The sequence below is a fragment of the Madurella fahalii genome (assembly GCF_045866475.1).
Source record: "Madurella fahalii IFM 68171 DNA, scaffold_4, whole genome shotgun sequence".
Taxonomy (NCBI): Eukaryota; Fungi; Ascomycota; class Sordariomycetes; order Sordariales; genus Madurella; species Madurella fahalii.
In genome coordinates, this window is record NW_027263974.1 from 4,991,441 (window position 1) to 5,016,745 (window position 25,305).

Genomic DNA, 25,305 nt, shown 5'->3' on the forward strand with positions numbered 1-25,305 from the left:
GTTTCATTCTCAGTGCCCTGCTGTCTGAGTTGTATGTGGGGTTTTCCCTTGTTGCAGATTAAGGTACCTTATCCATACGCATTTGCCCTCGACCAGTCGCACGTTAGAGGAATACATTTAGTAGAAGAGCTGAAACGGGTGGACACAGATGGATACCATTGGCGAGTAAATTTTTCCGGGAAAGCTGAATATTTCATACCATGTTGCGTATTGTTGATGTTCGGCAATTTCGTACTACTTTGCAGTAGTGTTCTCACTTGCATGTATCTAAACAAATAAAACCGCCTCCCATATCAGCCATTCTGTCGATAATAATACACCATAAAGACTGTTACTTAGGTCTCGAAAAGAAGAATCATCCACAAGTCATACCACAAAACCCGGCTCAATGCCCTGGGTACCCACAGCCACCCATTACCTTAAGCGAAGTATCCGCTGATATCATTATCCCTTCCACAATGCTGGCACTTGTGCATCACCTTGCCCGCACCGTTCCACTGGCCCTGACCGGCAGAAGAAACGCCCCACGAAGCAGTAGCCGCCGCGAGAGCAGGGTTGGCAGCTCGATTCTTCTGCGCCGGGAAAATGTTGTTCTGGCCGATATCGCGAAGGGGCGGTAGGGAGAGAGGTTGCTCATTGTTAGTCGGCTGGGAACGTGGTGCCGAGGCCCTGTAGGCGGAAGGCATAACCTCAGGGCTCATGTTGTGCATCATGTTGTCTCTCTCCTCCTGGGTCTGGGGGGAGACATGACGAGATGCCGAAGCTGTGTACGCCGCTGGCATCACTTTGGGGCTCATGTGTTGCGCCCCCGTGGTCTCTCTTGGTGAGGAGTGGCGTGGTGCGGACGCAGTATACGCGTCGGGCATCACTTCGGGGCTCATGTTGTGCACCATTTCGGGATGGGGGTAGGTTGTTACACCAGGGACTGACTCCTGGCTTTCATTCGGCCTTATAGTCATGCCATGAGAGGCCGCTGACGCACCGTGTAGGCCATTATCCGACGATATGTTGCTATCTGTCGGCTGCTGTCTGGTAGCGCTCGGGATTGGGAGGTCCTTGAGGTCGTCTGCTCGTGCTGTGAAATCTCTAGCTGCCGTGGAGCGACTTTCTTGGCCGATCCCGGATACTGTTCCGGACGCGAGAGTATTGTACTGATTATGACCGCTTTGGTCCTGGGCATGGACGGACTCCGCAGTACTGTGGCGCGAGCGAGGTTCCTTAGCCTTGACCTTGACGCCGGACGGTGTTCCTGACGAGAGGCAGTTGTACTCAACGTTATCGCTGTCCTTGGATCTAGCCGTAGGGTCTTGCGCGGCACCATCCTCTTCGGCTCCTGGTGCCGGGGCAGGCATATCTCTCTCAAAACCGGACGAAACGCCTGATCCTGAGATATTGTAGGCCCCTGACTCCTGCGCGGTGATACCGGCTCGTTTGTTAGGGGACGGGTTCACAAGGCCGGGCTTTGAAGAACAGCGCACAGTGTAATCTCCTGGTTCCCTTGCTATAACGTCTGGCTCATGGGCTTTGTCAAATGGCCTGGCTGCAAATGGTGCGCTAGAAGAGAGCAGCACGTTGTAATCCCCAGGCTCCCTGGCCACAACATCATCGCCGGCCTTGTTTCGCACAATGTTCTGATTAACAGAGGGAGAATCGCTTGCCAACGCGTTGTGTCCGCCGGGTGCTCCGTTATCGGTCCCGTAGAGCGGCGGCATGGGTGGTTCTCTTGGATGTTCAAAGGGAGTTGAGACCTCTTCAACCTGGAGTGGCGCCTCTCCAGCGGGCCCGGCCCTGACGTCGGAATTCGCCGTTCCCTGGATGTTATCGGTGGCCTCATTGTTATTATTCTTGTGATGGAGGCCGAAGGCTCCCACCCCGGCTGCCGCGCCCGTAACGGCTTTCTTGCCGTTTCCGAAACGATCCTCAGCGTTGTCCTTGACACGCTCGGGTGCATTCAAGTTCTTATGCTCCCTAGCCCCTTCACTTTTGCTCTGCTTGCGGAGACGATTCGGTGTGCTGACTGCGGCAACGCCGTTCGTCGCGGCGTCATGTTTCACGGGCTTTGTATGGTCTCCGGTCGAATTCCTCCGTTGTTCGTGAGTCGAACTGTTTTCCTTGCTGCTGTCGTCTTTGTGGCGGTGGAATATGCCGAATATCTTGTGCTTTTTCTCGCCTTTGTTTGGGGTGTCTTCATGGCTTCTTGCCTTCTTCACCGGTGACGTCTTCTGCGTCTCGTCCCGATGCTTGCGAGACAGAGTCCCGCCCGCAATCCGCCGGTCTTCGTCCGCGCTTGTGGCCCGGGAACGCCTAGTGTCCTGAGCCACTGGGGATGTTCCCGCCGCCTTGTTCTGCGTTTTATCTGTCAACTCGGAAGCGGCAACTGCCGTGCCAAGGCCGGCAGCTCCTGCAAGAGTCCCGTATTGCGCCCCTGAGCCCGCTCTCCCCGTATCGTCCGGTTTATTCGTGTGGTGCGCCGCCAGGGGAAATGCACGCTGCGAGGCCGCTTCAGGCTTCCGGCTTGAGGCAGCCTCTGCAAGCATCACATCGTCTCTTACAGCAGTCTCTGGAACGAAGCCAGGGGCGATCTCTGGTTGGCCGAACCGGGAATCTGACAGGGCGAAAGGGTTCTGCTTTTCCTCAGGGACATCCGAGAGAGGAGCCGCGTACAAGCCATCGGTAGGGCCAGGTCCGGTAGAGATACCCCAGTAGTCACTGCTGCGGGGTTGACTGTGGCGCCTACTTTCCTCGTCTTGGCTTCCGTGGCCGGTCACGGTGTTGTAGATGCCACCCCTAGGATAGTCACCTACGGGACTGGCAATGTGGACTCTCTCAGATGCTGCTGACCGTTCTGGTAAGTGATGGTGTTCGGCATGGTCATCACTGGCGCTTCCGTGGCCAGCCACTGAGTTGTAGACGCCGCCACCCCCACCTTTAGGGAGATCCCCCCAGTAGGGAGTGGAATTGCGCGCTGTTTGTTGGTCTTGGCTTGTGGTTTTAACATTGTCGGGTCTGTTGGGCTCTGTCGTGCCCTCGACGGCACTGAACGTCTCCTCACTCTCCCTGTTCATGGCAGCTTGGGTGTCACCTTCTGCGTTCTGTGGTAGTGTGCTCGAGTTGGATGCCGAGTTGATGGCGTAGGATGGTTCATTGTGGTCCTGGCTGTAGGAGCCGCCGCTCACAATTTCCTCAGGGGAGTTTCGGGCAAACTCATCGGGTCCGGAAGACTGAATCGACTCCGGATCCGTCAGGCCAACTCCAGAATCAGTATGCCTGTGGCCTCGGGGGTCGTTGGGTTTGTGCAGCTTATTGCGTTGGCGGTGCTGCTGCGATTCAGTTGTCTTGGCTGGCTGGACTGGCTGCTGCATGACTCCGTCTGGGGTGGGTGGGAGTGAGTCGTCAAGAGGATACGATCCAGGGATCGTTGCCGTGGCCATGGCGGTGGACCTGGAATGTGTAAAGCGGTTAGAGGGGCTCGGATGCGAGAATGCTCGGATGCAGCCGCGATGCAAGTCTGCAATCAGATACTATCTTGGTCCGGATATGGTCCGGGAAGGAGTTCGCCAGGTGGTTGTTATTAGGGAAGCAAAGCAGGGTTGGGCCTCGGTGAGATGTCAGGAAACCTGCGGGCCGATAAATAGCATATCCGGGAGAGCTGGGTGCAAGCGGCGTCATTTCATCTCGTTCGAACGAATGCCAACCAGACCGATTGCCGTCCGATGACTTCAGCCTCAAGTGTCGAGCCAAAACCATGGCGATCTTGACATCATCGCCCAGATGCCCGACGTGGCATTGGCCAATGACGTACCGTGTAACACAGCGCTTGACGTTAAGCTTGGCGCGCCACCCGGGATGTCATAGCCGATGGTTGCAAGAAACATTGTCCATCAGTTTCATTGGGGCTCTGATCATTCTGTGAGACAAAGAGATTGAGGAATCTGTTGCGTCAGTGCTAAGAACCCGAGACAAGAAGGTGATACACGCAGAGCGATACAGAAGCCGGTTTTGGAACTGTGAATTTCGAGTTTGGAGGAGCAAGGCAAAGGACGGGAGCTTGGCAGAGCAGCCATTTCGAGAAAACGCCAACGAGCTCTTCAACCCGAACCCTAAGGTACTGTACCATTGCTTAATACCATTCCATGCGAGCGCCGAGCGCCGAGCGCCGTCCCGGAAAGACTTTACCAATGCTAGAAGTAAACAACTGATCGAATGATATTATGTATCTTATAACAGGTTCTAATATTTCTACTTCGTGCCCACTGAGCTCTGTTAAGAGACGAACGAGACCGTCCCATTTGCCACACACTTTGCGACGAGGACCTGAAAGGATATGAGGGCGGGGTCCCAGCTTCAGCTCTAATTACGAATCTGCCATAGAAATGGACTGGAATATGCGGTCACGGGAGCAGGATTAGCTGAAGAAAGAACAGGTACGAAGTAACTACCGATCTTCAAGACAGTTCTGCATCATGTGGAGTAAGAAATATGCAGTCAGTCGTGCAGGAACTTCTGCCTGGAAGATATTCCTCTAAGCCTATCACCCCATCGAGCTCACAGATTCGCATGCGGTTCTCTGCGAAGTTTACTAGTTAGTACCGTGAGCAGACAAACATAGTTATAAGGAATCTAGGTCCAGAACGGAAATTTCCGTACATGCCAGGAGTCGCAGGAACCAATGGCGGGATTCACCACACCACCGTAATGTTCCCAAAGCACCCATTAATGGCAACGGTTTACTTGCCGGATCCGATGGTCACCCAGAGTGTCCTGGTCCAAAACAAAAGCGTAGACTGCCCGGAATCTATGGATCCCTATCCCGATCATGAATAAGACAGGCCCGCCGGGGAAGCAACCGCACCTCCACAGCTAAACACTGGTAGCTAACTACCCACGGAGCAGCGCCAATTGTGAGAATATCTATCACAGAAGATGGCGGCACCTTGAGTTGTCTTTGCTCCTTTACCCAATAGCAAACACTCACAGGCCATATGAGCCCTCAGCGGTCTAGCCACTTCTGTGTATTATTTGATCGGCGAATCCCCAGCGAGAGGTTTTAAGGTTTTGGACCGAACCAAAATCCAAGTCAAAAGCCACATCTAACTCGTCCTGATCAAGACTGTTCTAGAAGCAATGCAGGCTAGCGGTCAGGCTTGTTCTTTCCCCAGAAAACTTTTCCATCTTGATCTCGCGGCGTCTGGGGTGGCCCACCGGGCAAGGTGGTGTGAACTCGGGGGGCAGTGACGTCAACCCGAGGTTTCATTTGATCTCCATCGGCCTCTCCGGTACCTTGGTTTGTGGAGCTCGGCCTTACCACGTAGCGAGCACTCTCGGGATGGAGCAGGATGTCTCTACAATTAGGCGAGAGGCTGCTGTGGGGAGCGCGGGTGTTTGTGTGCTCGAGAAACATGAGATGCAAATAGTGACATAGGACCATCGGGAAGGTTTACCGTAGAAGAAGCTCGCTTGTTCCTGACTTTGGCGGGGCAAGATCGAGTCATGGTTCGGAGATTGATAGGTAGGGAGCACCCACTCCCCACTCCGTCATCCACAAAACCACCGAACGGTCGCCGCTCGGATAGCCCGGACTCAGTCGACCAAACAGCACTTGGAGCGAGTGCCGTCTCTATTTCTGCCGGCTTCTTTTTCCCTTGGCACGCGTATCGCCGAGAAAAACACCGTCTTCCTTGGAGCCGATGCCCGAGGACGACAAGAACCCTAACCCTATTCCGCCTATTACCCCTGAACCAGTTCCTGAGCGAATAAGTTAGTAGCCAGGTTTCAAAGTCAACCTTAAACCGTTCGTGTTAGGCATAAGTGAAGCTGGAGGATAAGTGTTACCTATTTCTGAAGCGCAGAATAAAAAAATTATAAATTAAAAACTTGAGGAGATCACATGCGCACTTCTTTTTTTCGTCTTGAATAAATTACTGGGGCTCCTATCGAATCTTCTCTCGAGGATCCCCCATGTCGCGGTCCAGGGGCCAGAAGACCATTTTCCCTCGCCCGATAGCCTCCACCCGCATCATACGCTGACGCCTACTCCAGCCTAGATTCTCAGCTCTATCACAGCCGCAAAAGTTGACGGTCTCTGATTGGATCTCCCCTCCCCGCATTGCCAAACTTACTGTGTTCGACGGTTGTGGCCCGAGATCACCCGAACTATTCCCCAAAAAATGGCAAACGGGACAAGGTATGCCCCGTCTAGATGCAGCGTGGGGACGTCGGCGCTGGTGGGGAGACGCATCCATGCGGGAGACACGAAGACAGTAAGAGATCCTCGCGATATCAGCCCCGGCCGGGGAAGTGGTGTCAATCGGGGCATGTACGCCAAGCATCTGGGGGAAAGGGGAGGACGGCAAGTAGGCTATATAACCTTCGTGATCCCCGTTGTTTCGCCGTGCTACATTACTTCTCGTCCACATCGATTCCTACTGGAATTTGAAAGAAGAGGGCGTTCGACTCTGTTTCCTCCACTTCCTAATCTTTCATCTTCCTCCCTTGCCTTGAACCCCGCATCGAATCACCCCCAGCAACTCAGCCAGCATACCAAGCTCTCTCAAGATGCCGGGTGGTGCATCTCCACCCGCAGGCTCGGGCGATGTCTCTCGAGTCGAGGCACCTGTGACCCTCAAGGCGTACATGATGTGCGTCTTTGCCGCCTTTGGCGGTATTTTTTTCGGCTACGATTCAGGTTATATCTCGGGCGTTATGGGCATGAAGTACTTCATCGAAGTTATTGAGGGACCGGGGGCCTTGGTGCTGCCGGCATGGAAGAAATCTCTGATCACGTCGATCCTCTCGGCGGGTACTTTCTTCGGCGCACTAATCGCTGGCGACCTTGCCGATTGGCTTGGCCGGAGGTTTACTGTCATTCTAGGATGTGCGGTCTTCATCGTCGGTGTAATACTGCAGACGGCTTCGGCAGGCTTAGGACTCATTGTCGCCGGCAGACTCATTGCAGGCTTCGGCGTCGGTTTCGTCTCGGCCATCATTATCCTGTACATGTCCGAAATTGCGCCGCGCAAGGTCCGTGGCGCTATCGTGTCTGGCTACCAGTTCTGTATTTGCATCGGTCTTCTCTTGGCTTCGGCGGTGAACTACGGAACGCAAGAGCGGACCGACAGCGGTTCCTACCGGATCCCGATCGGACTGCAGATGGTCTGGGCCCTCATCCTAGCTGCCGGTCTCTTCTTGCTTCCCGAGTCGCCTCGTTTCTTCGTCAAGAAGGGAGAGCTGGACAAGGCTGCTATCACGCTCGCACGGCTCAGGGACCAGCCCGTCGATTCCAGCTATATCCAGGACGAGCTTACCGAAATCGTCGCCAACCACGAGCACGAGATGGGCGCGGTCCCCCAAGGTAACTACATCCAAGCCTGGGCCAACTGCTTCAGGGGCTCCCTCTGGGACAGCAGCAGCTACTTGCGCCGCACTGTCCTGGGAACGTCGATGCAAATGATGCAGCAATGGTACGTCGGCGCTCTTCTTGCAGCGTTATATCCAAATGTCTAATGCAAACATAGGACTGGCTGCAACTTCGTCTTTTACTTTGGTACCACCTTCTTCCAGCAGCTCGGGACCATCCAGAACGCCTTCCTCATCTCGCTCATCACGACCCTCGTCAATGTGTGCTCGACTCCGATCTCCTTCTACACCATGGAACGCTTCGGCCGTCGGCCTCTGCTCATCTGGGGGGCCTTGGGCATGTTGGTTTGCGAGTTCATCGTCGCTATCATCGGGACCTGCCTCCCCGATAACGACAACGCCGTCAAGGCCATGATTGCCTTCATCTGCATTTACATCTTTTTCTTCGCCACCACCTGGGGCCCAGGCGCCTGGGTCGTCATTGGCGAGATCTTCCCGCTCCCCATGCGCGCCAAGGGCGTTGCGCTGTCGACCGCGTCCAACTGGCTGTGTAAGCCTCCGTCCAACCCCTTGACACCAACGTTGAAAATACTAACATGCTCGTCAGGGAACTGCATCATCGCTGTCATCACGCCCTACATGGTTGACGGGGACAAGGGCAACCTCGGCGCAAAGGTGTTTTACATTTGGGGCGGCCTCTGCAGCTGCTGCTTCGTCTACGCATATCTCCTCGTGCCCGAGACCAAGGGCCTCACCCTTGAGCAGGTCGACCAGATGCTGTCCGAGACGACTCCCCGCACGTGCGCCAAGTGGGTGCCGCACAGCACGTATGCTAGCGGTGAGATGCACAAGGAGAAGGTGGCTCATGTCGAGCAGAAGAGCGACGGCGAGAGTGTATAAGGTCCTATAATAGTCGGTGGAAAGGAGTTTGTGGTTTTCAGTATGATACTTCGGGCAGGTTGAACAAAAAAATCTGACGAAAAGACGTGGCGTCGTTCAAAACCTTTTACGCAACCATTAGGATCGTGATGAGATATTCAACGTTGACGGGAACGGAAACGTTTCGTGGTTGTAGCGGGAATATCGAATGCCCGGACCTCTAATTAGTAGAACAACTGACATCTTCAAAGCCACCTTCGATACAGGGCCCGTCACTACCTGCACGCCAGTAAACAAGCATCTGCTACACCCTGCATCCTTAGCTCATTTTGAATATCTCTAGTTGATCAATGGCCAAAGCAAATGCGTTTTGTCCCCTGCTGTCCTACTCCTAGTAGCCTAGTTCTCTAGGTATGCTATCTAAGTAGCAACGGTAGCGGCCCGTTTTTCGACTGTGTCGATAATTACCGTAGTCTAGAGAAGATCCAGACAACAGACATTGAATCAGTACACAGATATCGTTGAAAGGCATATCAGACAAGCCGAGTATTTTAATGTTCAACGCGTAAAGTTCCAAGAACCGGGCCAGCTGGTGGCGGTTAACTGGGGAACGCGACGGGGTGCAGTCGCGGTTTGAAACGCTGGCAGTTTAGTTGGGAAGGTTCCACGATGCTCACACCGTCTTCTCATTTGCTCCTCACGGTTACGGTCATGAAAATTCCTGGTACTCGCTGAGGTTTGGACTGGGGCTGTAGAACCCGAGCTCAGTGTTCCTGCAACTGCCGTCGGTGCAAGGAGGGCAAGGAGGGCAAGGAAGGCAAGGAGGGCAAGGAGGCGGTACTAGATTTGTCAAACCAACTCGCTAACGAGGGCTAACACCAATCTCGTTCCTGCCGAGGAAGCTACCAAACGTGCCTTTGCGTTCCAAGCAACGGAAGGTAAGGTATCGAGATAAGGTAGATAGCTGTCCGGGCAACATTGAACTCAATTCCCTGTTCCCTAAACACATTGGTAGTGTTACTGTCGTTGCCCAAACGCAAGAGAAAAACTCTTCACTCTACCCAGCCTGGCAATCCCAGGCTGGCCAAGCTAAGCAGTTTGTTGTTGAGAACTGCAAGAATCCCTCCTCGCTGTCTTCCCACGACCGGGAAAAAAAAAAAAAAAAAAAAAAAAAAAACCACTCTCTCACCACGTCTCCTTGATAAGATCGGCGGCCTTCTCGGCAAACGCATACACGGTTGCCTGCAGGTTCGCAGTGCAGATCATGGGGATGGCGCTGGAGTCCACGACGCGCAGGTTGTCGACGCCGTACACTCTAAGCTTGGCGTCCACCACGCCACCGAGCTCCCGCGGCAGCATCGCGCAGCTGCCTGCCGGGTGCCACATGGACGTGCCCGTGACACGCAGGTGCTTCTTGGCGCTGTCCAAGTCCACCAGGTGCGAGGCAGGGTCCCGGCGGGCCAGCGGCTGCTGCAGGAGGCGCGTCAGCGGCGGCGACGCCGCGATGGTTTCGATGTGCAGCAGGTGCTGCGCCAGGACTTCCTCGTCGATCGGGTTGGACAGATAGCGCGGGTCGATCACCGGGTCGACTAGCGGGTCCTTCGACTGGATGTGCACGCTGCCTAGCGAGAGCGGGTGAGACAGCATGGCGCCGATAGTGATGAACTTGCCCGGCACCGGTTTCGTGGGGGACCCGGAGCCAGGCTCGACCGGGTGAGTCGTCTGCGACATCAAGCTGAGGTAGGCCCCCGACGGCTCCTTCGGATCCAGCAGCGTCCTATAGGCGATGTCGTGCATAGCGCGCTCGAGCGGCTGGCTCTTATCCGGGCGGTTGCTGTCGAGAAGCTCGCGCAGCCGTTGTCGGCCTCGCGCCGGCACGGGCAGGTAGGCGTACGTGTACACCCCGACCGAGGTGAGCGCACCGGACCTGCTTGATGCGTACTCTTGCATGGCCTGATCCATGGCGTCGGGCTCTTGCCGGACGAGCGCGTCAAGAGTATCCAGGTCGTCTCGCGCCCGGTAGCCGATGCTAGTGATGAGATGATCTTGTAAGTTCTCGCCTACGCCGGGAAGGTGCTGGACGACATCGATGCCGTGCTTCGCGAGCAGTTGTGTGTTACCTATGCCCGATAGCTCGAGCACCTTAGGGGACTGGAAGGCGCCCGCAGCGAGGACAACTTCTTTCGCTACTGCAACTGTCCGCAGCTCGCCATTGTGGACGTACTGGACTGACGTGGCTCGTATAGGTGTAGACAGAGTGGCCTTATCGAAATCGATCTTTAGCACGTGAGCGCCAGTGAGGACGTGGAGGTTGTCACGGTCCTTAATGGGGTGATAGTAGGCGGTGGTTGCGTAGCTCCTCTCCTTCTTCACCGGGTCGACACTAGCCAGACAGCTGAAAGCTCCTACAGATACTTCGAGGAATGGATCATGGGCTGTGGCGAGATCGCTCATCTTGAAAGTCTCCGCCCAGGCTTTTCGAATAGGATGTGACACCGGGCCGGGGAAGGAGGTCTGGATGGGGCCGTAGGTAGTGTCGTTATTATGGCTAGTCCACTCGCTAATGCCCATGGTCTTCTCGAGGGTTTCGTCGACCTGCGGAGACGTGTACACTTTAGCGAAGTAGGGTCGTAACGCATTCCAGTTCCAGCCCGGGTTGCCGAGCGTCTCCCAGGCGTCAACCAGGCTCTTGGCCGGCGGCACAAAGACTTGCGCGTTGATGGCACTCGACCCGCCCAGCGCCTTTCCCTGGTTGATAGGGATCTTTCGCCCGTTGAGTCGGGGCTGCGGTTGGGTAGAGAAACCCCAATCGGCGTCCGTATACTCCAGAACCTTAAATAATGCCGGGGTCTGGACACGGGGGTCAGCGCTGTTGTCTAGGCCCGCCTCGAGCACGAGGACACGGTAGTCCGGGTTTTCCGAGAGGCGGGTGGCCACCACAAGACCGGCGGTACCGCCCCCGACAACCACGTAGTCAAAGACTGTAGTAGCAGTCATATTGCTTTTTAGGAGGTGACTGATGGTAAAAACGAAAGCAATGAAAGAAAATAGGCGGACGTCGTGAAGGAAACAGGGCGAGGCCGTTAAGCTTTTTGTTCTAGGATGTTGCTGGTTGGCTTCTTTCTTTTTACTGGTCAACCCTCAGCAGGCATGCGGTGTCATGCCTGCTGACAAATACGCCTTTGGACGGTCATCCCAGTGTAAGAGAGAGGGGACCTAAGGGAGGGGCCCTGGCCACATCCTCTGCTTGCCGCCCTTTGTCGGGTGAACACCGCCCAGCTCGTTTCCCCGACGTAGACAGTTGGAAACATCCGATTCAGGGTTCCATCGGTGACGGCAAAGCGATGGGTCTGTCGGATGTGAGCCTTGTTGCCGCGCAACCAAACATGCATACTACAAGTCGTACCGTAGGGCTGTGGCCGGGCGGAACATCACGGTTACTGACCTGCCAAATTCGTCAGAGGCGGTCAAGGCCAATTGAGGTGACGAGCCGTGTACGGTGGTCTACATTGGTCTACAATGGTGACCCAGTTGGGGCTCGGCCAATGTACTGTACAGTAGAATACCGCCAAGGACTTGTGGTCCCCCTTAGGCTCGTTGCAGTCCTGGGGCGTCTGTCCGTTAACCTGTGCCGCAGTCCTATGCCAACGGATCTGCAGTTGGGCGCGTTGTCAAACGACGACGCCCAATGCGGCCACACAGCGGGGCAGATGCAGGTAATCATGTCAACGTATCAAGCACCGCTGACCCCCTCTCAAATGTCGCTGCTGACCGGCTTCAGTGCCAAGACTCCGATGAAGTGCGGTGCCCTGTAAGCCACTGGAAATGAACTGCGCTGATGTTGGCATCCAAGTTGAATATCATACGGCAAATGGAACCGAACCATTACTCTATTTGGCAACTATTAGTATGAAGTTGCTCGACGTTGGGACCCAACCATGACACTCCGTCTTTCCGACGGTTATTTGACTTCCCTTCTTTTTTACTCATTGCCTCCTTTCCACTCAAATCACCTCCCCGATGTGGAGCGCGACCCTCTCGATCCAGCTTTATATTCTGGTTTGTTTCCAGATCTTCTTATGTCTGTTTCTACACTGCTTCGTCTCCTTTTTTCGTATGAAACTTGGTCATGTTCAGGTCTTTTGGGAATTCTCTAACAACAGGTACGGTATCCATTACGGTGATGGTTGAATAACAGCAGTTCAGTTAGACCAGATATCTCGAATTTAATCTTCAGGAGTCTAGTAGTTTTGTAGAGGAGATAGTACTGAAAGCGTTACCTCCTTATCTTCTCTGTAAATAGTAGGCTTGCATGTTGTCTTGGTGTTCTGTTCCTAGTCGTGCGCAAGATACGCTAGGCTGTTACGGGGGAAATGCCCCCTTGGTTAGCCGAGATATAAGTTAACTCGGGTTTCGTAGCGGATGTTCCGGACCTTCTCAACAACAATATCTTCCAGCCTTTCCTAACGCGTCACACTTTCCTACCATCAGTACGATGTAACCTCAAGGAAGGAACCAGTTCGGTAACTTACCTAGCGTACCTAGCTGGCCAAGTGGTTATTGTCAAGTGACAACGCTCTCCCCATCGTTCAAAGTTCATCTGTTCGATTTAGAACTATAATAAACTTTCCACTGAACTTAGTTTCAAGCCTCTCCAATTAATCCCGAATCTAGCATATTCTGTAACTTCCTTTTGCCTTGTTCCATTTCCAACCTAGGACTACGGTTAGGGTTTCTCTAGCTGGCCAACGAGAATGTAAGATATGGCTGATCCGGCTAACCAAAGCCTTTCTTTACCCTTGTTTGGCCCTGGTGGCATTCAATCCTGTGGTGTATACAACGATTTTTGGGGCATTGAATGCACTCCCCCCCTCTCTTCTTTAGAACCTGTTGTTAGTACCCAAATAAATTATGTTAGATAGAACTATGGAAGGAGGTGAGAGGAGACTTCTGGTAGGGACTTCTGTATCACGTAAGAATTTAGGTACTACAGCTACTTGTGGAACGTTGTTGCTGGTTCTGTTGGTTGGCGATGAGGTTCACGCACCAACAATACCACACGTCTGGTGAAAATCTATGGCTTCATCATGATTCGGATTTCGGGACTAGAGCCTGGATGGGATATCCTTGATCTGGGCATTGCGAGACAGCCGAGCAAAGTATATAAGTGCCGAAGATGTCTGCTCTCTGCTCAGGAGGAGCAGTGAGAGCAGCGTCAACCCAGCCAGCGTACTTCACATTCTCTTAAGCATCGCCGTACTCTACTTGCGCATAGCCCCTCCTCTCGGTAGACCCGGTCACTTCAGCTTGAGACAACACGCGCCAAGATGACGGCCACATCCATCGTCGCATACCACGCCAAGACGGCCTTCCTCTTCACCTGCAACAACCTGAAAGACACTGTTGTTACAGGCGTCTTGTTCGGCGCCTTTCATGGCCGGGTAGCGGCCAACCTCTCCATGGGCCCATCTTTATCCTGGACTCAGATCCTGCTGACAGCGCCCATGATGTTGCTCTGGTCGTGGTGCAATCTCTTCCTCTTTGTCCTGCACAACCAGCGCCACCCCTTGACGGTCATAGAGGACGCCCGGAACAAACCTTGGCGACCAGTGCCTTCCGGCCGCATAACTCCGGGACAGACGACAGTAGTCATGCTGTGCATGTACCCCGTGGTGCTGCTTGTCGCGCTCACGGTGGGCGGGCTCGGGCCTTGTTTACTCGAGGCTATCTTCTGCTTGGGGTACAACGAGCTAAACGGGGCGTCGCACCCGTTTGCCAAAAACCTGCTGAACGGCCTTGGCTTTGCCTGCTTTCTCGCCGGGCCGCTTGAGGTAGTGACAGGCCGTTCAATCTTCTCGGGGCGGGGCGAGGCAGCCTGGTGGCTAGGCACCATGGCCGCGGCTATCGCCACGACGATACATACCCAAGACTTTCGCGACTGCGAAGGCGACAAGGCCGCTGGGCGCAGGACGGTGCCCCTCGCGATGGGCGATACAAATGCCAGGTTGGTGGCAGCTGCCGGCTTCTGCATCTGGACTGCCGTGTCGTGTTGGTATTGGGGGGTCGGTCACATAACATGGAAAGCTGGAATGGGAGTTTGGTTGGCGGGTGCCCTTATTGTCACAAATCTATTCCGCGACAAGAGTCAGCGTGTGGATGATTTCACCTGGAAGCTGTATCCGCTTTGGCTCTTGGGCCTGTCTGCTTTACCACTCCATGCACTCCGAGGGGCACCCCAGCCCCTCGGGTGAAGGGAGTCTATTGTTTCGTGTGCACTCGGTCTCTTCGCGTTGATTAGGTGGATAAGGTATGATTTGAAAAGGGTTCCCCCCGAGCCTTCCGGGGAATTTCCAAGATGGTTTGGTAACGGCCCCCAACACGACGTGACACTGCAGTGCGCATTAATTACCAACGCCGCGCTCCACGTCCTTGATCACAAGCTACCTTGATAACTTAACATGAAAACACTTTTGCCGATCACGTACAGGTACCCAAGCGTACACAGTGTGACAGTATTGGCATAATCAAACGTCTCCTTTGGTCTCTTGGCTTCAGTGTGCCGCGGGCCAACTGAACGTAAACATCTCGGCTGATGAAATGCACTGTGTGCTCTCCTCGGGCTACCACGACATCATCAGGCAACGAATACAACGCCACCCTAAAGGCTACCTCGTTCCCCGTTTCCTGAACGGCCAAGAAACCTGTACAACAACGAGAAGAAGAAGATGAAGAAGAAAAATGGCCCTGCCCCTGGGCGCAATTCAAGTGGCCGTAGTTCCGTTCATCGCCTCATTTTTGTCTATCATTGCTTTAGCGCCACGGTTGTGGTCGAAGCGCATCCTACACCGCCCCTTGGTCTTTTATGACTACATGAGTTATATTGCATTGGCGCTCACGGCGGGCACCGTGTCTGTCACCCTCGTGTCTGCGTTTGCTGCAGGCTTGGGCCTGCATCTCGATTACATCCTCGAGGCCGACCCAGCTTTCTTTGCGCTTCATCTCAAGGAAAGCCAATCAGTTATCTGTCTTGCGTTTGTTTCTCCTTTAAGCAGGAACATTGAGTCGGCATGGATACCCTATACGTGATTGCAAGCGACTCGAGCATGTCGGGTGGCCAAAGGGAATCGAGGGAGCCGCGAAAAGACGGGACCAGATGGATTATGATAAATAACCACAAAAGCTAACTGCAGGATTAGCAGGTATTCGAACCGGGGCGGTCCCTCTGGGCGGCTGTCGACACCTGTGGCAAGATTTCGATTCTATTGCTATACACCTCTCATTTCCCTGCAAGCCAGTGAGTTGGGGAAAACTGTTCCCAGAGGGAGGCTCCGGGCAGACGGCCACACTTATGAGGCTGGAACTTGCCGTGGGCCTATTTTTCTTTTGCACCATACGTAGGGCCGTCCTGGCTATTGCTCCTTAGACAGGATAATCAATTGAGCACTCTTTTTCCCCACCTGTTACAGACTCAATTGACGAGCTTTCTTTACATGCAAAGTGATCTCCCTTTGATCCGAGGGATGCTCTATCTGCATATATTGTTTCGACCTTGTTTAGGCTGCAGGGACCCAATTTGTGATGGTGTCGCCTGGCCTGTCTTGTCTATCTTGTCTGTCTGGCATTTGGCTACCTTTCCCTTTGTTTGATGGGTATGTGGGTGTAGATGTGTGTTTCCACACCATTTCAACATACCCGGACCACCGACTCGATACGAATGGGATGCGAGTCAAAGTGTCGCAATTACGATTCATATCAAGCGTCTGGGCTGTGAGCCCACAGCCCCACCGATGCCTTTCGAGATTCGGGACGACTTCAAGTTCGTACGTTTCATGGGCCCGGAGCTGAAAGCCTTGATTTCCTCGCTCGCTGTGGCTCTAGTGCCCACATTCGTCTCATAAAACTGCCAATCAGACTCATTGGTATTTCCGACAAAGTAGGTCCACTAGCTCTCTTCGATTCAGATCAACCCTAGCTAGGTTCCTCACTTCTTGATCAGCCCCATTCATCTCTACTTCGAAAATGTTGCCCTGGAAGACCTGCAACCCAAGGCAACCAATATATAATCTCTATGAGAGTGCCTAGGAAATTTACTCGGTCAAATAAACCAGCTTACTCCTACCCACAATCTCGTTGGCCAACTCCTTCAGACTCGCAGCGCCCAGCAGATCAAAAATGGACATTTCGCACTGCGTCATGGGCACCAGCCAGTTGCGCAGCTCGACGGCCACCAAAGAATCCACGCCGTACTTGCTCAGAGGCTGGGTCGCATCAATGTCCTCCTCGGGAATGACAAACATGTTGGCCAACTTGCCGACGACTGCGCGCTCGACCACGCCGCCGGCTTCATCGGCGCTGCGGGCCGCGGCCAGATGCTCCTTGAGCCCTGCGGAGCCTACGCTCTTGGTGGCCGCCACGGCGCCCCGGACGCTGTCGTCATCGCACAGCGCTGCAAACCGGCGCTCGCGAGTCCATCCTGCGCCGTGGCGGCGGATGGCGCTGCCCGCCAGGCCGGCGACAACCTGGGAGGTCCGTGGGATGCGGAGCGGGTGGCGTACGGCATAGTCAACCAGCTGCAGCACCTCGGATTCCGACAGCGGGCGGTGGCCGCTTTCCAGCAGGCGGTTGGCCAGGGCGGCGTCGGACTCGGCAACGAAGCCGATGCCGGCCACCATGCCAAGGTCGATGGCCACGCACGGCAGACGAGCGGCGGCGCGGCGGCGTGCAACTGCATCCTGGAAGGCGCCGCCAGCAGCGTAGTTGGACTGCGAGGCCGAGCCGATGACGCCAGTGGCTGACGATAAGAGGATGTAAAAATCTAGCGAAGGGAAGAGGGCTTCGAGGTTGAGGGTGGCCGCCACCTTGGGGCTGAGTGCGGCTTGCCATTGCGCGGGTGTCATGCGCTCAAGGATGGAGTCCTGGTCAGGAAGTTAGAAAAGCTTTTCAAGGGAAGGGAAGGCAAAAAGCCAAAAAGAAAAACATCAGAGAGCAAACTCACGTCAAGAACCATGCCTCCGTGGATCACGCCACGGACCGGAGGCATGGTTCGGGCACAATCTGCCAGGACCGCCTTGAGACTGGCCATGTCGGACGCGTCGCAGTTTCTTGTGGCGACGTTTGCGCCAAGCGCGGTCAGCTCGTCGCGGAGCGCCTGTGAGTGAGGGCTGGTGGCGGTGCTTCGCGACAGCAAGATCAGATGCTTGGTCCCGCGGTCGACCGCCCAGCGGGCGATGGACCGGCCGATGCCGCTGAGACCGCCGACAATGAGGTACGAGGCATTGGGGGACAGGATCGCGGAGTCCCGTCGCGGTAGGGTCTGGAGAATTATTAGTGCCTTGCCACCTTGCACTTTGGTTGAACTCTTGCGGTTGCTCCGTGGAATCGTTGTCGCCCGATAGGACTTATCTCAGGCCTGCCAGTGCCGGGTGGGAGGTGCGAAAGTGCATCGGAATCAGGACTGAGATAAGATGCGGTTGCATCCACACTCCACCACAGTTCGAGCACGGTTCGAGCACCAACGTATACGGCGATTGTGCTGCTCTCTTCGTTTCCAGAACAGCACCGTACAAAAAGAATACCTGCTCACCTTTACCAAGTCTTCCTTCTCAGGTACCACGACAATCTTGCCAATGTGTTTGCCCGCCTGCATGGTGCGCAGGGCACGCCCAATCTCGGCCATGGGATAGGTCACGATTGGCGAGATATTTCGGATGGCCTTGGTGCGCAACAGCTCCATGACGGCCTTCAGTACGCGATAGACCACAGGGCCGCGGAAATCGCACAGCTGCGCCACGTCAACCGCAATGAAACTCGCGGCCCTGCGGAAGGTGCCCATGTCCAGCGCCATGTTGCGGTGGATGTCCTTTTTCCCGATTTCGACGAAGCGTCCATGCACCGCCAGCACGCCCCAGCTCTCGTGCAGCAGCGCGCCAGAGAGCGAGTTGATGACGGCGTCGACGCCGCGCTGCTGAGTCGCAGCCATCACCGCCGGTGCAAATGAAGCATCGCGGCTGTTGAAGATGCGCTCATCGGGAATGCCATAGGTCTCGCTCAGGAATGCGCGCTTCTCGGGCGTGCCGACGGTGACGTAGATGTCGAGCCCCTGCCACTGCGCGAGGATGATGCAGGCCTGACCGACGCCACCCGACGCCGCGTGGATGAGCACACTTTCACCGGGTTCAAGGCGCGCCGCCTCGAACAGCGCGTAGTAGGCCGTGACAAAGACCATACCGACGGACGCGCCCTCGGTGAAGCTCATATCGTTGGGCATTGCCACGACCGACGTCCACGGCGCCCGCACACGTGAGGTAATGTGGCCGTGGACGGTCAGGGCGACCACACGGGCGCCAACATGCAACCCGCGGGCTTCGGCACCCGCCCCAACCCGCGTCACCACGCCGGCGGACTCGATGCCCAGCTCCTGCTTCTCGTCCAGCTGGCCCATGGCGCCCATGACGTCGCGGAAGTTAATGCCGTACGCGCGCGGCTCGACCTCGACCCAGCCATCGGCCAGCGGCTGGTTGGCATCCTCGTCGTCACGGAACACGATGCTGTCTAATAGACCCGGTTTGAGAACCTCCAACTTGAGCTGCCGGTCATCGGGTCCTTGCTGGATAAACGGTTTCATCTCAGCCTCGCCTGGAGTGTTGGCATACGCCGCGCTCTCGGCAGCGTCGCGGCGCACCCGCGGGAGCATGATCACCCCATCGCGCTCGGCGAACTCAAACTCATGGGCGCCCAGCTCGTTGGTCTCGGCATAATCGAACGAGGCAGCCAGGACCTTGGCGATGATGGTTTGTGTGCCAACATCCCATGGCGCGCGCGCAGGGTCGAGGTCCAGCGATACCAGAGGCCGGCTGCCGTATTCAACACGGCATGTCCGCAGGAAACCCGTGTGCATCGCGTTTTCAGGGGTAGGACAGTCGATAGTCGACCCGGTGGTTACCCACAGCAGGCCCTTGCTAGCCGTCACCAGGGTTTTGACGGCGGGGAAGTTAGACGCGTCGATTTTCTGAGCTGCGTCGAGGCCGGATAGAAACACGCACACTTTGTCCATGATGTCGAGGTTGGCTAGGTCTGTCAAGGTTGGGTGTGCGCCGGTGGCCTCGGCAATGCTCACCGCGAGACCACGGAGCCACTCCGACGGCGGCGGTGTGGACGGGTCGCATACCAACGCCACCTGGCTCTCGTACACCGGAGGACTCTCCGGGATGGCGGTGGACATGATGACGCTCATCATCTTGTGCTCCTCGTCTTCGCAGTCCCACACATTCAAATCCAGCCCGGAAAATCCCGCCCCTTTAAGGATCGGCTCCCACGTCTCTAGCGACATGTTTGGGCTCAGTTTCCGTTCCGGCTCCTCGCTCAGCCACCAGCCCGGCAGCGTGCCAAAGATTAAATGGAAATCCGGCGTGTCGCGCGTAGTTTCCACCAACATCAACTTCCCCCCGTCCTTGAGCAACCTGCGAACATTCCGCATGGTCACGGCCATGCTCTTGGTAGCATGCAGCACCTGCGCGGCAATAATCACATCATAACTGTGCTCGACAAAACCCTGGTCGACCACGTCTTGCTCGATGTTGAGCGCCGTGTAGTGTATAAGATCGCCCCAGTCGGCAAATCTCTCGCGCGCAGCCTGGAAGAAGCCCGATGAGATGTCGGTGAAGTCGTAGCGCGCAAAAGGCGCCGCGTTGACGCCGCCCTTGTTTTGCGCTGCCAAAGCCGCCAGCACCGGCCCGGTGCAGCCACCTGTGCCAGCGCCGATCTCGAGGATGCGCAGCTGCGGGATCTCGGCGGCGAGCGCAGTCGCGACCTCGGCCAGTTGCGCCGTCGACGCGGTGAAGTGCAGCATCTCGCTGTAGAAACGATACAAGAGGCCGCCCTCGAGCATGATTTCCAGGGGAGCCAACTGCTGCCGCATAATGCCGATCAGATTGCGGCCCACGCGAACTACCAAGGCGCCGTTGGTGTTGGCGGCCGCCACGCGGTCCAAGAACATGGCCTTCGCGCCGGGCGTGGCCTTGGCCCAGCGCGACGACTTGGGGGCGACCTTGTCCGCCGCTGCGAGCTCCAGCTGCAGCTGCATCCACGTCCACAGACGTTGGTGGTACCACTCGAAGCCGGCGATGTCGGCAGGGGTGAGCTGGGCGGTAGCATCGGCGACGAGGTGGTAGGCCGCGCGGACAAGATCGCGTCCGATGGCTTTCTCGGAAGGATCCGCGGGGCGCTTGAGCCGTGCGGCGAACTGCGACACCGGGTCGTTGAGAGCAACGCTGGGCGTCCAGTCGATGAACGCGCAGATCTTGGACAGCGCCGTGTCTGCGGCGTCTTCAACACCTTCGGGGCCGCCGACCGTGGTGAACCGCATCGTGTCCGCCTCGATGAGAGGCCTGGGGCGGTCACCGTCACCCGTAACGGCCAGGCTTATGTCGAAGCCTTGGCGGTGGTGGTGGAGGAGGCGCGAGTGGGCGTGGAAGTGGTGGCCAGGCCTTGAGTTGAATGCCGAGGAGATGTACAGTGCCTTGATGGAGGTAGGCACGGCGCCCCCCCACCGTCTTGCGCGCCTCGGGCGATAGTGTGGTATAAGCGGCCTGGAACACGGCGTCGAGGGTGATGGGGTGGATGACGTGCGGTTGCTGGGTATGGTACGGCATCAGTGCCGCCGAGTCGCACACCTCGAACGTCGCTGCCGACTCGCCCTCGCTCCTACGGATATCCACCAGTTTTTGGAACGACGACCCATGATGGACGCCGACGGCCTGCAGTGCGTCGTACAGCGTACTGGGGTTCATACTGCGGGGATGGCTCGCGCTGACGCGGATGCTGTTTGTCGACAGCAGCACACACGTTGGCGTGGCGCCGTGGCCTTCTCGACGGCAATGGTCCCCCGTGCGATTTCCGACCACGTCCCCTCGGTCCCCACTGGGGCCGAGTAGATGCGAAACACGCGCTTCCCAAATGCCAGCGTCTTTTCGTTGGCCGGCTCGAGGAACAGCTGCACCTCGACGCCGCGCTCGCTCTCGGAGATGACAAGGGCCTTGAGGAACTCGACTTCGCGGAGCAGGTAGCCTGAGACGCGGTCGGCATCGTCGGTGTGCAGCTGGCGCATGGCCTCGACGGCCATGGCAACGAAACCCGCGGCTGGGTATACGGTGGCGCCTTGCACGACGTGGTCGTGCACCCACGGCAGCTCGCCGGCGCGGAGAATGTGACGCCAGATGGGTGCGTAATCGCTAGTGCCTGGCAGCCGCGAGCCCAAGAGATCGTGTGCGGGGAAGGGGCGGAAGCGATGGTTGGCGCTCATGCGCGGCTCGTGCCAGTAGCGTTGGGTGTGATTCCAGGGGTACGATGGCAGACTACCGAGGGCTTTGGGTTTGGTCTGCTTGGCTCCGCCGGGGCTGTTGGCGCGAGCCGTGGATACCGGGTAGGCCCTGGCCACGAGAAAGCCGGCGAGCGTCTGCACGGTGCGTACGGCATCGGCACCACGCTCGAGACACGACGCATACCTCACGGCAAGCTTCTTGAGAGCCGACACACCTGTCAGACTCTGCCGGATGGGGCCAGCAAGGGCGCTGTGGGGTCCAACTTCGACCACAACATCGACCTGCTGCGTCTGGGCGTCTGGCGCGACCATGTTGTGGAAGGACTGGGCAAACAACACCGGCTGCGTCATGTTTTGCACCCAGTGCTCGGGTCCGAGGGTGTTGGCGTCATCGACTCGCTTCCCCGTTACTGGCGACAAAAACAGCAAGCCGGGCGTAAAAGTCCGAGGCTTGTTCGTGTCCATGTGTTGGCGCAGTGCGGCGCGGTAGTGGTCCTCGAGCAGGAGCATGTGGTGCGAGTGGAAGGCCGCTTGCACACGAAGCTTGCGCGCAAACACATTCTGGGACGTGAACCTAGCTTCTAGCTCGTCCATGGCCGAAAGGTCACCCGACAAGGTTACACTAGACGGGCTGTTTACACACACCACGACGGCTTTCCCAGCCGTGACGCCGTCCAGGTACGGCTGCGCGTCGGCCGCACCCACGCCCACGGCCATCATGCTGCCAGGGCGCGCGTCCTTGCCCGCCAGATGCTGCGCGTTAATCAGGCCGCGGAAATACGTGCATGCCATGGCCTCGCGCAGCGAGAGAGCGCCAGCGGCAAAGGCAGCTGCGACTTCGCCGCTCGAGTGGCCTGTGACCGCCGCGGGTGAGATGTCCAGGAAGCGCAGGAGCTGGACGAGGGCGACTTGCACGGCGCACGACAGCGGCATGCTCATCTGGACTTGGTTGACACGCGACGATTTTTCGTCTCGGTGCAGCTCCTCCACGAGAGACCAGCTAGCCCCGAATGAGCGGATGGCATCATCGCACTCGGCCAGCGTCTGGGCGTAGACCGGGTAGGCCGTCGACAGCTCTCGGCCCATGGCGAACCACTGCGCGCCCTGGCCGTTGAACACAAAGCCGAGGCGTGGTGCCGTGCCGTTGTTTTGAGCCGGCTGGATGGTGGTGTCGGCCAGTGCGGCCGCGAGTTCTGTGGCATTGGTGGCCGTTGCCGACCACGTCCACGAAAATCGGCTTCGGCGCTCGCACAGTGTGTAGGCCAAGTCAGCAAACGACTCGGGGTTGCCCAACTCGGGGTGCTGGGCGAGGTGCTCCCGCAGGTTGACCGCCATCTTTGCCACGGTCGCTTTGTCCCGCGCGCTTAGGAGGAACAGCTTGCTGGCTGAGTTATTGGTGGCGGTGGTGCGGTTTTGGTGTGGAGTCGGCGGGACGAGATGGCCGGCTTCTTCCATGATGACATGGGTGTTGGTGCCGCCGTAGCCAAAGTTGTTAATCGACACGCGCCGCACACTTCGTGGCTCCCATGGTTCCAGGGTGGTGGGGACCTGTGTGTGTCAGCGATGGTGTCAATTTGGGGGGAGTGTCAATTCAGGGGCTCAGGGGTTCAGTCGTTCAGGGGCTCAGGGGAACAAACAAAGACCCACTTTTATACGCAGCGCCTGCATATCAATGTCGGGATTTGGCCTCTCAAAGTTGAGGCTGGGCGGGATCTGGCAATGCTCCAGGGCCAACACCATCTTGATGATGGCTGCTAGGCCCGAGGCGGCCTCGGTGTGGCCGAGATTCGTCTTGACCGAGGCCACGTACAGCGGCGGCAGCTCGGGCGGCCGATGCCGCCCCAGAGCCTCACCAATGGCCCTCGCTTCGGCTGGATCCCCCACACGGGTGCCGGTGCCGTGCGCTTCTACCACCGACGTCTTGAGCGGATCCAGCCCCGCCGTGCGGTAGCACTGGCTGATCAGCCGGCGCTGGGCCTCGGCGCACGGTGCCGTGATGGTGGGTGTGCGGCCGTCCTGGTTCACTGCCGTCTCGCGCACCACGGCGCGGATGGGATCGCCGTCGCGCAGCGCATCGGAAAGCCTCTTGACAATGAGGGCTGCGATGCCATCGCCGCGCCCGTAGCCCTCGGCGCGGTGGTCGAATGCGTAGCACTTGCCCTCGGCACCACACGTCTGCAGTGTCGACAGGCCCGCAAAAACATCGGGGTTCAGGTGGAGACTGGTGCCGCCGACGATGGCGCAGTCCGAGTCACCCGACCGCAGGCTCTGCGCAGCGAGATGGAGCGCCATCAGCGACGTCGAGCAGCCCACGTCGACCGCCGTGCTGGGGCCCTTGAGGTCGAAAAAGTGCGACACACGGTTCGCCAGCATGGCGGCGTAGTTGCCCGTCAGGAACCCGCGCAACGCGTGAAGCGGGTCGCGCAGCTGCAGGTCGTGGTAGTCCCTGGTGAGGACCCGGCGAAGACGGACGTGTTGGAGCCCATGACTTTGGGCAGGGGGATTCCAGCTGTTTGGGTCAGTTTGGGTTTCATCCAAGGCAGAAAAGAGAGACACACCGCTTTCGAGGGCTTCGAATGTGACTTCGAGCAGGAGTCGGATTTGCGGATCCATAGCCTGTTCGGTGTCAGAGTCGTAAGTCGCCGATTCTTTTCCTCTCTCTCTCTCTCTCTTTTTTTTTTTTTTTTTTTTTTCTTTCTTTCTTTTGGAGCATACTAGGAAGCAAACATACCGCAGCTACATCTGCCGACAGGTTGAAGAACGAGCAGTCAAACACGCCCGGGTCTTGGCCGAGGAAGAAGCCACCCTTCATGTGCATCGTCGAAAGATTCTCGGGCTTGGGGTGGTAAAAGGACTGGCGGTTGAATCTCTCAGCAGGCACGTCGGACCACGCGTCCCTCCCGTTGGACACGAGCTCCCACAGCTTGTCGGGGCTGGTGACATCGCCGGCGAAGCGGCAGGCCATGCCGACAATGGCCAGCGGCATGGTTTTGGGCTCCCCAGCCTCTGGTTGTGGGTGATCATTCATGTTGCCATTCATGTTGCCCTTTATGTTGGCAGTGTCAATGACAGAGGCGATAGGTATCGAGAAGGTTGTTCAGGGGCAATGTTTGCATCAGGGGGTTCGCGGGAGCGAATTAAGAAAAAGGTAAACAAAAACCCCTTTTCCGGGCGCAGCGTGTTGTGGGGTATCTTCGTCACCCGCTAGCCCGTCAAATCGAGATGTGATCTACGAGTAATTCTCTTGAACTACCGGTTCGGATCAGAGACTTTAGAGTCTCGATTTGCCCCTTACTGGCAGTTCAGTTTCTGCTTCCTTCGAAACTGGTGCTGCAGCGGTCGGCTTCAACGCCTCAGGCTGTGTCCGGACCGGTCAGCATCCGGAGCTTCACAATAGGTTAGGTTATCACTGCACCATCGTCAGGTAACACGAATTCCAAAAGAGCGTTCAATGAGTTGAGGTTTCATGCGGGTGTCTGGATCGGGAAATCGCCGGATGATCGACCCTGGTAAATCGACCGTACTACGTACACTCCAATCCCTCTTTGTTCGTTAGCGTGTACTGTACTGTACTTATAGTGGATACAAGCAAGGTATCCAACCCAATCAAAAGTCAGTTACGAACAGCAGGCAAAGACAATTGATTACTGCAAGGGTAATTAGTTCAAACTTAACATAAAATAGCAAGGTAGAAAAGTCACCTTTGGTAGCGTATATACCTGCTCTAGTTCTAAATGACTGTATACAACAAC

The 25,305-nt window shown here is 56.7% G+C and overlaps 5 protein-coding genes across 5 annotated transcripts; 2 read left to right on the forward strand and 3 right to left on the reverse strand.

Annotated features, from left to right (window-relative positions):
* Positions 1-419: 419 nt before the first annotated feature.
* On the reverse strand, positions 420-3,431 carry MFIFM68171_08423 (uncharacterized protein; the record flags this gene model as incomplete). The annotated part of the gene is made up of 1 exon (XM_071063843.1): positions 420-3,431. One exon carries the CDS (start codon positions 3,429-3,431, stop codon positions 420-422), a length of 3,012 nt encoding a protein of 1,003 aa, XP_070919944.1.
* Positions 3,432-6,555: 3,124 nt separating this feature from the next.
* MFIFM68171_08424 (Monosaccharide transporter) lies at positions 6,556-8,256 on the forward strand (the record flags this gene model as incomplete). Its single annotated transcript, XM_071063844.1, has 3 exons — positions 6,556-7,460; positions 7,515-7,906; positions 7,964-8,256. 3 exons carry the CDS (start codon positions 6,556-6,558, stop codon positions 8,254-8,256), a joined length of 1,590 nt encoding a protein of 529 aa, XP_070919945.1.
* Positions 8,257-9,420: 1,164 nt separating this feature from the next.
* Positions 9,421-11,232, reverse strand: MFIFM68171_08425 (Glucose-methanol-choline oxidoreductase N-terminal domain-containing protein; the record flags this gene model as incomplete). The annotated part of the gene is made up of 1 exon (XM_071063845.1): positions 9,421-11,232. One exon carries the CDS (start codon positions 11,230-11,232, stop codon positions 9,421-9,423), a length of 1,812 nt encoding a protein of 603 aa, XP_070919946.1.
* Positions 11,233-13,562: 2,330 nt separating this feature from the next.
* MFIFM68171_08426 (uncharacterized protein) lies at positions 13,563-14,486 on the forward strand (the record flags this gene model as incomplete). Its single annotated transcript, XM_071063846.1, has 1 exon — positions 13,563-14,486. One exon carries the CDS (start codon positions 13,563-13,565, stop codon positions 14,484-14,486), a length of 924 nt encoding a protein of 307 aa, XP_070919947.1.
* Positions 14,487-16,322: 1,836 nt separating this feature from the next.
* MFIFM68171_08427 (Polyketide synthase (Fragment)) lies at positions 16,323-24,539 on the reverse strand (the record flags this gene model as incomplete). Its single annotated transcript, XM_071063847.1, has 9 exons — positions 16,323-17,150; positions 17,231-17,548; positions 17,819-20,822; positions 20,881-21,054; positions 21,135-23,101; positions 23,201-23,980; positions 24,043-24,062; positions 24,112-24,169; positions 24,285-24,539. 9 exons carry the CDS (start codon positions 24,537-24,539, stop codon positions 16,323-16,325), a joined length of 7,404 nt encoding a protein of 2,467 aa, XP_070919948.1.
* Between the last annotated feature and the right edge of the window lie 766 nt (positions 24,540-25,305).